Genomic DNA, 12,019 nt, shown 5'->3' with positions numbered 1-12,019 from the left:
ACTATAAAACTCTTGGAGGAAAACATAGGCAGAACACTCTGTGACATACATGACAGCAAGATCCTTTTTGAACCACCTCCTAGAGAAATGGAAATAAAAACAAAAATAAACAAATGGGACCTAATGGATCTTAAAAGCTTTTGCACAGGAAAGGAAACCATAAACAAGTCAAAAAGACAACCCTCAGAATGGGAGAAATTATTTGCAAATGAAGCAACTGACAAAGGATTAATCTCCAAAATATACAGGCAGCTTATACAGCTCAATATCAAAAAAAAAAACAACGCAATCCAAAAATGGGCAGAAGGCCTAAATAGAAATTTCTCTGAAGAAGGTATACAGATTGCCAACAAACACATGAAAGGATGCTCAACATCACTAATCATTAGAGGAATGCAAATCAAAACTGCAAAGAGGTCTCACCTCACACCAGTCAGAATGGCCATCATCAAAAATCTACAAACAATAAATGCTGGAGAGGGTGTGGAGAAAAGGAAACCCTCTTGCACTGTTGGTGGGAATGTAAATTGATACAGCCACTATTGAGAACAGTATGGAGGTTCCTTAAAAAACTAAAACTACCATATGAGTAAAACCATAATTCAAAAAGAGTCATGTACCACAATGTTCACTGCAGTTCTATTTACAATAGGCAGAACATGGAAGCGACCTAACTATCCATTGACAGATGAATGGATAAAGAAGATGTGGCACATATACACAATGGAATATTACTCAGGCATAAAAAGAAATGAAATTGAGTTATTTGTAGTGAGGTGGATGGACCTAGAGTCTGTCATACAGAGTGAAGTAAGTCAGAAAGAGAAAAACAAATACTGTATGCTAACACATATATATGGAATCTAAAAAAAAAAAATGTTCTGAAGAATGTAGGGGCAGGAAAGGAATAAAGATGCAGCTTTAGAGAATGGACTTGAAGACATGGCGAGGGGGAAGGGTAAGCTGGGACGAAGTGAGAGAGTGCCATGGACATTATATACACTACTAACTGTAAAATAGATAGCTAGTGGGAAACAGCACATAGCACAGGGAGATCAGCTCAGTGCTTTGTGTCCACGTAGAGGGGTGGGATAGGGAGGGTGGGAGGGAGACTCAAGAGGGAGGAGATATGGGGATCTATGTTTATGTATAGCTGATTCACTTTGTTATACAGCGGAAACTAACACACATTGTAAAGCAATTATACTCCAATAAAGATGTAAAAAAAAAAAGAAAGAAAGCACAATATCCCAGCAATTACAGATTTTCCTTTAGGACACATATTTTATGTTAGGACACATCCTCTGTAAACAGTCAAACAGCATCACCCTGCTAATGAGTAGAAAACAGATCAAATCATCCTAATCTGTTCTTGGCAAATTAAGTCTAAGTGCAGACGGAACTTTCCACTGTGACTCTACACACGTTTGTCACTGAATCTGACTTTTCCAAAACACCTCTAAGTGGGAATGCTTGGGCTTGACGTTAATCGCTCTTTGACTTGAAATAGCTCTTTTTCTAATAACTCCTTTTCACAACCAATGAGAGAAAGGAAGCCAGAAGGAAGCCATATATTTAAAACGGCTAATGAATAATAGAATTTTAGTTTGAAAGTTTTATAACTTCTAAGGTAACAACAGTATCTAACGTACTTTATAGATGAGAAAGATCACAGAAATTGCCCCCTTTTTAGTGTCCGTGCCTTGATGTACTGTTTCTTGGTTTCATATTATTATTCAGGACTTGCTTTATTATTTAATCTTTCTTGCTTCTTTGTCTTTTTTTTCCAATTAGATCAAAGGTTCTTTGAGGGCAGGGACTGTGTTCTTCTTCCAGGATACCCTGGAATTTTGCAACTATTAGGCCTTCAATGAATATTTACTAAGGGCTATGAGTAGTTCAAAAACCCAGAAACAAATTAGCTACAGAACTACACACTGTGATGATTAAAAACGTTTCAAATGATGATTCTCAAACTTTAACGTGCACAAGAACCATAAGGGAAGCCTATTAAAATGGTAGATTCCCAAATCTCATTCCCAAAGACTCTTATGTTTCAAATCATTTCCTATTATGATTATTAGGAGGAGAAGGAGTAAATCAAATTTAGGAAAGATGAGACATACCGGGGCCTGGGACTGCACTGATGTGTCTTGCAGAGAAAGGACTTGACATAAGGTAAGGCAGCTTTGTCCTTCTTCAGGGATACCCCACCCCCAATACACCCTGCGTTCTTTTTTCCTTCCATAAATACTTATTGTGTGCCCACCAATGGCCAAGTATTAGGGCCTGGATTTAAACTGGTCAACAAGATGTATCAGATGCTTTGATATCAGAGCACTTAGATTCTACTTGGGGGGATGGCAGACAAGAGACAAGTAAACTTTAAGATTATTTCAGATATTGTTAAGTATTATAAGGAAAATAAAACAGGCTGGTATGATAGAGAATGACTCGTGAGAAGGGGGCTATTTAAAGAGTGTGGTACACAAGAAGATAATATGTGATCTGACGACTAAATGACCATAAGGAATCAACCATGCAAAAGATCTTGAGTGAGAGCTTTCCAGGGAGATGAAACAGCAAGTGCAAAGGTCCTGAGGCAGAATGAGTGTCTGAGGATCAGCAAGAAGGCCAGAATGCCTGAAACTTGAGAGGGAGCTAGGTCAGACCATCTGCTAGGTACAATCTGGGCTTTGGCAGAAAAGTATCTTGGGATTACTCCTGTGGGAAGGTGGAGAAATACTCCTGGTTTCAGAATTAAGGAAGGTTAACTATTCAGTAAATGTTAAAATAATTTAACTTCTCCAGTTAAAAACACCCATGTTATTGGAACTCTTCTCCCATAAAAAACAGTTCATTTCATGATTCCATTTGGTTGATGCTTTGAGATAACACAGTTTTGTCATCACTGGCAGATTACATTTTGTAATACTTGAGCACTGAAAATAAGCTCCCTTTAAATTTCTTTGAGATCCAAATTATTTATCATTCATTGGATGCCTCAAATATTATACAACAGGGTCTAATAAATGGTGTAAACTTACATTTGAGAATGTATATACCTCTCTAAAGGAAGAATTCTTAAGCCATAATTTCAACATAAGTTATATGGCATATACCTTTATTTCCGGTTTTGAATTACTTTTCAACTCTTGCATTGACTTGTCTTATCATTCCAACTGGACATCTACCAATTAAGAGTGATAGTACTCTTACCTCTAAGCAGTTTGGTTTTGTCTGAATAACTGAGTGCTTAAGGAAAGAAAGAACCAAGGTTAAGCATGTCACCGGTACGTGTAAAATCCATTCTTGGGGACTACTACCGAAGCGAGGAGATAGCAGCTCAGCTTCAGGCCCCATGATCACTGCTCTTTCATAAGCCACCTAAGAAGAGGGCAAGCCAGGTGACAAGTGGGGCTTCTGTGAAAGGGCTCCGGTCCACTGGAAATGGGAATCAGCTCACAGTTTCATTTCACAGGGTCCACCGGATGGCAAATGACTTTATCTACCCGGAGCCAACCCAGACTGAACACATAATGTGCTTCATGCCCCCTTCCACTCTGCTGGGAGACGTGGAGCTTTCCTCTGAGGGTTGCTTGATTTAGTGAGTGAGTGTGTGTGTGTGTGTGTGTGTGTGTGCGCGCGCGCATGTGTGTTTTAGTTTGATTATACATTATGCTGCAGTTCTAAAGGCAGAAGTTTCTCCAAGCCATGAAGATTGACTTCTTTGCTTAGATCTGGAAGATCTGATTAGAAATCAATGGCTTCCAAAATCGGGGACCAGGAAATGGCAGGATGCAGATACAGTAGCTGCAGTGACAGACATGTAACGAGATGGAAATGAGTTGGTGGAACATTTGTGGGAAAAGGTCAGGGGAAGGATTGGGAATGAAGAGGAAAAAATCTACCTAAGAGAAAATGAAATGGTTTCATTATCACAAGAAACTCCAAGTAGCCTTCACTTACTTAGTCATACTGGAATTACAATTTCCGCTAGCATCGTTTGTGAAAGAGGAAGCAGGGAATACGACCATGGAAAGTGATATTTTAAGCTTCAACACATATTGCTCATCACTGGCTTGACTTACAGCATGTCTTTCAACAAAAGCACATAGTGATTTAATCTCAACAGTAATTCAGTCTGCAGCATATGAGACAAGACTATCATTGCAGACAGGCGGTAATTTGTGAAATTCAGGTGCTGGGGTTCAGGACCACCTGTGGAATTTAACCTTGGAGTTATAATGTTAATGCCATCATGTAACTGAACAAAAACACTACATATTTATCAGACTTTGGGACCTCTAGCCATGGAGATGTGAACGTTTTCCTAAATGGTATCTGTAACTCTCTCCAGATTCAGTAAATCAATGGCCAATTGAAAGTCTGTTGGAATTCTGATTCAATATGCAGCAGCATATGGCTTGGTGGTCATCACATTCAGCATATCCTATAATTTTTCTATAGCTTGATGTGAGAGTGGGACAAAAAAGCAATCAGAGTATCATCTGGCAACATAAGAAGAATAGAAAAGCTTTCATTTATCATCCCCTGTGTTAAATGGAAAAAAAACATCTTAGTAATAGTCTAACGATTGATTTCTACCTCTGCTTAAGCAAGACTATCGGAAGATCCCAAGTAAACCTAAACAGCAATTTTGGGAGAAGACATAAACGTTTTACACGTGCACCTTCAGATAGCCATTGGAAATGAAACTGCCCAGCTTCCGGCCGGTTAAATAGTAGCAGTAAAGTGACTACATTCTGAGCAGAAGTTTCCATTTCCTTCAGTGGAACAATTGAAATAATGCCTAAAAAGAAGGCATAGATTTTAATATTTGCATTTGTTCCTTTGCTTGAGGTAGGGTAAGCTTTGTTGAACCCTTTGGGTATGGAAGTTTGTGAGAGGTTGGTTTTCTATGAAAGAATTTCATTGGTATTATCTGCTAAGACCTTCCTGGTCACATTTTTAATTCTCTGCTAAGAATTCCAAGGTCTTCCACACATATGTATCATTCACATAACACTTCACAGTTTACGAAACCCTTCACTACAGATTATCTCAATTTCTCATACAGAGTTCCCACATTCCTTCCCCAAAAGGGCTGTTCTTCATTTTAATGAAATAAGGCTCTGACACATTGAACATGGAATCCAACATATTTGTGTGAATAAACACTGTTTTGAAAAAGAACATGAGGGCATCATATTTTGACTTAGGCTATCAATATTCTTAGCTGGTGTCTGTCCGGCAGGAGAGCACAGGAAGGGAAGTATTAGCAATATCTTCCTAAAGGCAGATCAAAGCTTACAGCAAATTTACCTTTTGACAGCCCTGTTAACCAAAGCTTCACAACTGCTAGATAGCCATTTCCACTAAACAATAGCCATGAAAAGCCACCATGTTCAATATATTCATTATAAACACATAAACACCACATGCCTCCACAGTGGGAAGTCAATGCACAAACTTTTCTAGAACTCCAGCCCTTATGGGTTGCTTGCACATGCAGATACAAAGTATGTAATCAATCAACAGCTTAAAGTGAAAACAGAAATTGTGAAACTGATGGCCCTCTCTACTTTTGATTTAAGATCTACCACCAGCACCCTCCCCAGTAAATCACTTCCTAATGAAATCTCTGTCTCTTTTCTGCTTCCGTGAATTCTTCCCAGTGCAAGTTCCACTTTTTCAAAGAAACTTTCCTTGATCCTAGCCGGGCAGAGATCTTTCCCATCTCTGTACTCCAACAGTAATAACTGTTTATATCCAGTATTTCCTATACATTTATATCTACTGTCTATCTCTCTGTCTCTCTGTCATCTATCCATCCATCCACATTTCACGGTATGTTGTTTTCCCACAGGCATTCAAAGATCCCTAAAGGCTGCGTCCTGCCTTAAATTCTTTTGTATCCTCCAAAATCCTTAGCATTATCCATTGCACAAGTGAGTAGAAGTATTTTGATTGCCACTTAAAAAAAGTTTGGCTTTTTCATGCATGGTTAGAACCATCTTTTCACACGAAAGGAGCACCTGCTAAATATTACTTTGGTTCACAACCATACAACCTAGTAATACAAAAAGCAGGATAGCTGGGTGGTTTCAAGAAATCCTCTAGCTTTATAGGGCATATACAGAATGGAATTGTGTTTTAATAAAAATATATTAGCAGCTTCAAATAATGGGGAATACATTTAAACTGTATTAAAATATCTTTTCAGAATCAGGAAACTTGATTAGGATTCTCCCAGAGGCTTCACACACTGAAACGTGACATTTATTATTCCAGGGAAAGAAGGCTCAATTTCTTAAAAATTCACCTTATTAATTATTAGCCAAGCCATGTAGCGGCTTCCCGGAAGGCAGAGGAAAATAGGCCCTCAACGGTGAGTTTCAAGCCAATGGAAGCTGAGTTTGTGCCTCAAGCCTTCCGCGCTTGCCTGGGCACCGCTCCCCAGGGCTGTAGTAATTTAGCCCAGAGCATCCGAAGCAGAGATCAGATAGGAGTCTGCGAGCCTGAGCTGCGGCCGCGGACTGGCTGCTACTCAGCCTCCGGTTCCCTGTCGGAGGTAAGCTCGGGCTGGTACCCGCGCCATTCCCGGGTCTCCTCCCACTAGGGCGCGACTTGGCTGCCAAACCCGAGGCTTCAGGAGCCCTGCACCAGCGATAGCTGCAATTCTGGGGATGAGGCGGTTCTAATTCCAGGGACAGTTCCTGTTAGGAAATTAGGCTTTGGGGTGCACCCATCTCATCCCTATTCCCGGAAAAACTTTGCTTCCTTCTCCAAATAGAAATTCACACCAAGTAGGAACTATCTTGTCCCACCCCAGCGGGTCCACTCGCACTTCCAGCCTCTGAATGGCACCTACTCACGGCGCCTCCCAACCCCGGGGAAGGGGGCAAGCTCAGGTGTGCGGGATCCCCAGGCTGGGTGGCGGGAAGGCTGGCGAGCAAGCTGTCACCTTGTGGTCCGCCACGCCAAGGTATCCGTCCAGTGGCCGCGGTCCCGCGGGGGCCTCGGGGTGCGGCGGGGGGCTGCCGGTCGCCGCTGCCTGCTGCTTCTGCGGGGGCCGCTCCTTCTGGCCGCCTAGGCTGCTGTACACGAGCAACAAGCTGGTGCACATGGTGGTGAGCGCTAAACACACTGCCAGACCATGGCGCTGCGGGAGAGCGGGAGAGAGCACAGGAGAGTCGCTGAGCGCCGACCCGGGAGGAGCGCGCCCGGCAGGGACTCCGGCGCGACGGTCGGACGGGCGGGGGCAGCGGGGGTAGCCCGGGTCCCACCTTGGCAGCACGCAGCCCGGTAGAGGAGGCACCGTCGCCCCGCGTACGGCAGGGCATGCTCCCCGCGCGTCGCTGCTCTGGGCCGCCGCCGCCTCCCACATCCCTCGGCAGAGCACAGGTGGTGCGTGGCGCCCGGCTACGCGAAGAAGAGCACGCCGGCGGCGGGGGCAGGGGTGGGCTCACACTTTGGGAGGGGGCCCTCTGCCCCAGCTCGGCTTTGGAATGTCTAGCTTCTCCTTTCTGGACCCGTGGGGCTCTACCTTGGCGATCCTTGCAAGTTTGAAATCCGACAAGGAAACCAAGAAAGTCTGCAAAGGTCCCCCCTTCCCGCCCCTCTTAGTTTTTTGCCAGGCTGTTTCGTTAGGGCATCCCCATCCCCGAGCAAGGCGCCCATCACTCCAAGGTTTCTCTAGCTCTCCGCTGGCCGCTCGGAACTCCCGCCGGAGATCCAGGAGCCCAGCAACCCGAGTTTACATTCGGGCTCTGGGATTCCGAGCCAGGCTGAAGCGAGGAATCGGGAGTGGACGCGGAGCAGGTGGAAAGTTGTCCCTTTGTAACGGGCGACCTCGCAGCGCAGGGTCAGGCACCCCGGAGCTCTCCCGTGCGCCCCGGGGACGCTGCGCCCGGGGGTCCCGCCTCTGCCCAGAGGAGTTATAACAAATGACTCACCACCAGGGTCTTCATTTTGGGCACCTCTTTTGTGCGGAATCCTCAGGCACACGCGTCCGGGGCCACTTTTTCTTGGAGGATTTCCATCGTGGGTGATGGGGCGGAAACGGCTCTGATTTTCGCCGGGCCTCCAGCCGCGGCTGAGTGAGCAGGAAAGCCGCGGGACCCAGGAAGAGCCGCTGTTGCAGAGATTAGAGACAGAATTGAAGCTGAACCGGACCCTCGTAGTCTCTCAGCGATCTACACAACTGCCGCCTGCCGGGTCCTAAAGCCCTCTGCATTCCCCCCTTCCCGCCCCCAAATAATCATCTTTTCAGCCGAGTAGAATTTCTGGGGCGAGAGAGTTAACCGTGCCCATATACCCACCTCTTGGTCCGAAGGCTTATTTATCTTTTATGAAGTCATCAAGTAAAAGGGAAGGAGAACCCTATTGGATTCTGAACATGATAGCCGTTTGAAAATTTACAAACTATGATTTCTGTTCTGTGATTTTGATAAAAACAAGTCAACACCCCAAATGTCAATAGCTCTATTTATAGCATTTGCGTTTATGTTCATAGCGTGGAGGAATCTGTCACGAAATAATTTTTTCAAAGAAATTATTGTTTCAGTTTTCCAATTGTAAGCTTTCTGATATTCTCTTCCCCTTAATTTTACTTTTTAAATCGAGTTATTCTCATGCAATCTTTATATCCTCATTTTCATCGAAATTATTTCATTCATTACTTGTTTTAAATATTACAGTTTATTTTTCTATCAGAACCTTGAGGTTCCTAGTGTTCATCTAAATGATATAAAAGTGTTAAGAACATTCAGCACATCATATCCACAGGATTAACTGGACCTGCAGATTCTGCCTAATTTAAATGAAAGATTTCTGGCTGCTAGAGCTAAAACTGCTTACTGTTTATTTTGTAGGAATCCTAAGGCCTTTGGTGCTCTCCTGTGTTGGTCTACTGCACTGACAGTATATAATTTCACATTCAGAACTTAAATTAATTTTTTTTAAATCATTTGTTTTTTCTTGGGAAATTCACATCCATAGCTTGTTTTAAGCATACTCTCCCTCCTCCCGCCCCGCGTTGAATTACACACGGCATTTGTTAAATGTCTAATTTAGTTTAAAACATATTTCTTGTGAAATTGCTCAGCCAGCGAAATAGTTGTCTTAATGTATTACTTAACACCTCACCTGTAGCAGCGTAATGTTAAAGATTACGTTAAGATGGAAATGATCAGCAGGCCAACTGAACCATAGGCACAATAAGAGATTTCTCAAGGCCAAAAAAGGCATTACAATCCTTTTTTAATCTTCACTAATCCATGCTGGACCAATGATAAAACAGGAACTATTTTTAACTTATGAGGCATCCTTCTATACCCAGTATTAAGAAAGTTAAAATTAATCGGTGCAACAATGACTATCAATGCAATGTGTTTGGGGGAAAGTGAGAAACATATGGGATTCAGCCTTTCAAGGAAAAACAAAAAAATCCAAACACTGTCCAACATTGCCAGCCTTGAAGCTATTTATTCAATTTGTGCTTTAGGCATGAATAGTACCAGTTAGGGCAGAAAACGCAGCAGCCAGAAGAGAATCTTATTGGGTCTTGGCAATTCTTTATTGGATGGTTGCACTTGACACTCAAATTAGGGAAACAAAGGACCAACTAGATGAATCACTGCAAGCAGATTATCTGTGTTTCTCCAGGGCTCCTTTTGAGATGCTACTAGTGGTAGCTTCTGCAGTTTTCAAAATCATTCCCCTTCTATCTAGTAAGTTGCCCAGTGACCAATAAAACACTTCTATATGTTTTGCCATGCCAAACAGAGCCATCATATTTATGATTTAAGCTCATGGCAGCATGTTGGACATCCATTACACAGTATGTCTGACCAACTTCATTAAGCTTATGCTTTTTTTTTTTTTTTTTACCTCCTGGGATAGCGGTTAGTGAGTAGCTAGATCAACTTATGAAATGACCAGGGTAAATTTGAAAAATGTAATTCTGAAGTTGATTTGAATAGTGTCAAGGTCTCTGGCTTTCAAATATTTGATTAGATTGATGCAATGGTTTTAGGCACTCTGGCCTGAGAGCCAGATGAACAAGGGGGAGTGGAGAAGGGCAGGTAAAACAAGTGACAAGTTAAAATCCTTGTGCTGTTTAATTCAGTGATCATTTAATGATCACCTGCTATTGGGTGGTTTTATATTAGGGAATGCAGAGAGGAATAAGGCACAGATCTTCTCACCTAAGAGCTCACAGCCTAGGGTGTGTGTGTGTGTGTGTGTGTGTGTGTGTGTGTGTGTGTGTGTGTGTGTGTGACAAGTCTTCAAGTTGGCAATAAAAGACTGAGTACTAGAGATTCAACATATAGTTGTCAAGTGCCTACCATGTTAAGCACCTCCTCTGGTGAGCACCTGCTACATGGCAGACATTGGGATACCTGGATAAATAGATCGCATGCTGCCCTGAAGGAACTCACAGCCTACTATTCCCAAGTAACTGTCATGAATCTTTATATTACAAAAAATTAGGAAACTGTCAAAATACTTGATTGGTTTTTCAAATTCTGCGTGCTTGCTTATTATTACCTGAGGGGTTTGATATCATAAGATTAGCCACCTCTATGTAACTTTTTGCACACTTCTAGGTTAATAATTTGAAGAGCCAGAAAGAACAGAAAATAGGCAACATTCACAGACACTTGATTGACTTGGAGACGAGCAGACAAGTCAGTAAAGCTTTTTTAGTTCATCTAACTTGTCCAGTTCAATAAGTTGGGTAGTCACAATTTGCTTCTCAGAATCCAGGTAGCTGAAATGGATGTCTCACGGTTTGAAATTTCTCCATATTTCTGCCTCTGGTGCCATCACATCCAATCAAATAGATTCTTACTTTTGGAAAAAAAAAAAAAAAAAGGATGAGAAAGGAAAGGAAAGGAAAAGAAATTGAATGTTCCACAATGTAGGTTGTGTGATAGGCTGAAGGCGATGATTTATGAAACAAGCCATGTCATGGGGTGAGGAGGAGTGGAGAGGTGGGACCTGGAGCTGGAGGGAGTGTCCGCCAGTGCACACGGCCATGGCCATGGCCACGGTGGTACCACAACGCTCTGAGGGAGGCAGAAGACAGACTGCTGGAAACTAGTGAGCCCTGCCCATGACTCCTAAATGACCTCTCACATTAGAAACAAATGTTGCAAACATTCTAAAGATGTATGAAAAGCAAAAGACAACATAAACTGCATTTGGGATGCAACTGATTTTCACCTTATGACCTTAAAGAAAACGCTGCAAGAGCAAAAAGCTTCATAATGGCAGAAAGTCCTAGAACAAAGTGGATACTTGTTCCTTAGTTTCCTTAACTCTCTTTACTTCGCAAGCTGTGCCTAATGGGCTGGCTGGCTGAGAACAAGTCCGAGGAGTCAGGTTGCCAGAACCCAGATTCTGACTTTACCACTTCCCAGCTCTGTGACTTTGGGTAAGTTATTTAGCTGTGCCTTAATTTCCTTACCTGTAGAATAGCAACCGTGAGCACCTATCTTAAAGCTTTGTTGTGAAAGTTAAGTGAGATACCACGAGTGAAGTGTCAAGAGGAGTAACTGACGGTTAACCATGACTAATAATATTTTGATTATGATGAATAAACATCATAATGTTTATTTAAAGGTGAAAGACCAGGGTTTGACCTGTGTGACCAAGAGCTGCATGATGAAAAAAGCACTGAAAAATATTAAGCAGACTCTTGACTGACCTGTAAAATGACTAAACAAAGCCTAGCCCCTGCTCTGTTAGAGGGCTCATTAAGATGTAGACGTGACTGCTTTGTAAATGATGAAGCTCTGTATGAGCTGAGATAATAGTCATTCATTCATTCATCCAACAAATGTCAATTGAGCATCTACTATGTGCCAGGCACGGTTCTAGGCCGTGAGGATGTGACAAAGACAAGCAAGCCCATGAGGCTTATAGTCAAGCGAGGGCAATAAACTAATAGAATAGAATAGCAGGCACTAGGGGAAAAAACAGGGTAAAACAGCTAGAGATTGGGGTGGGG

General features: G+C 42.7%; 1 protein-coding gene across 2 annotated transcripts in view; it reads right to left on the bottom strand.

Annotated features, from left to right (window-relative positions):
- Nucleotides 1–7,973, bottom strand: part of ST6GALNAC5 (ST6 N-acetylgalactosaminide alpha-2,6-sialyltransferase 5) — a gene marked incomplete at both ends in the record, with an annotated part of 172,982 nt that extends 165,009 nt beyond the window's left edge. For both annotated transcript variants that reach the window (XM_079934025.1, XM_079934026.1), the window contains 2 exons: nt 6,968–7,165; nt 7,959–7,973. In XM_079934025.1, the coding sequence (XP_079790151.1) occupies nt 6,968–7,165; nt 7,959–7,973 (213 nt within the window). The remainder of the gene's footprint in view (nt 1–6,967; nt 7,166–7,958) is intronic.
- Between the last annotated feature and the right edge of the window lie 4,046 nt (nt 7,974–12,019).

The sequence above is a fragment of the Stenella coeruleoalba genome (assembly GCF_951394435.1).
Source record: "Stenella coeruleoalba genome assembly, chromosome: 1".
Classification (NCBI taxonomy): Eukaryota; Metazoa; Chordata; class Mammalia; order Artiodactyla; family Delphinidae; genus Stenella; species Stenella coeruleoalba.
Note: the sequence above shows the minus strand (reverse complement) of the source record. Positions and strands in the feature narration are given on the sequence as shown.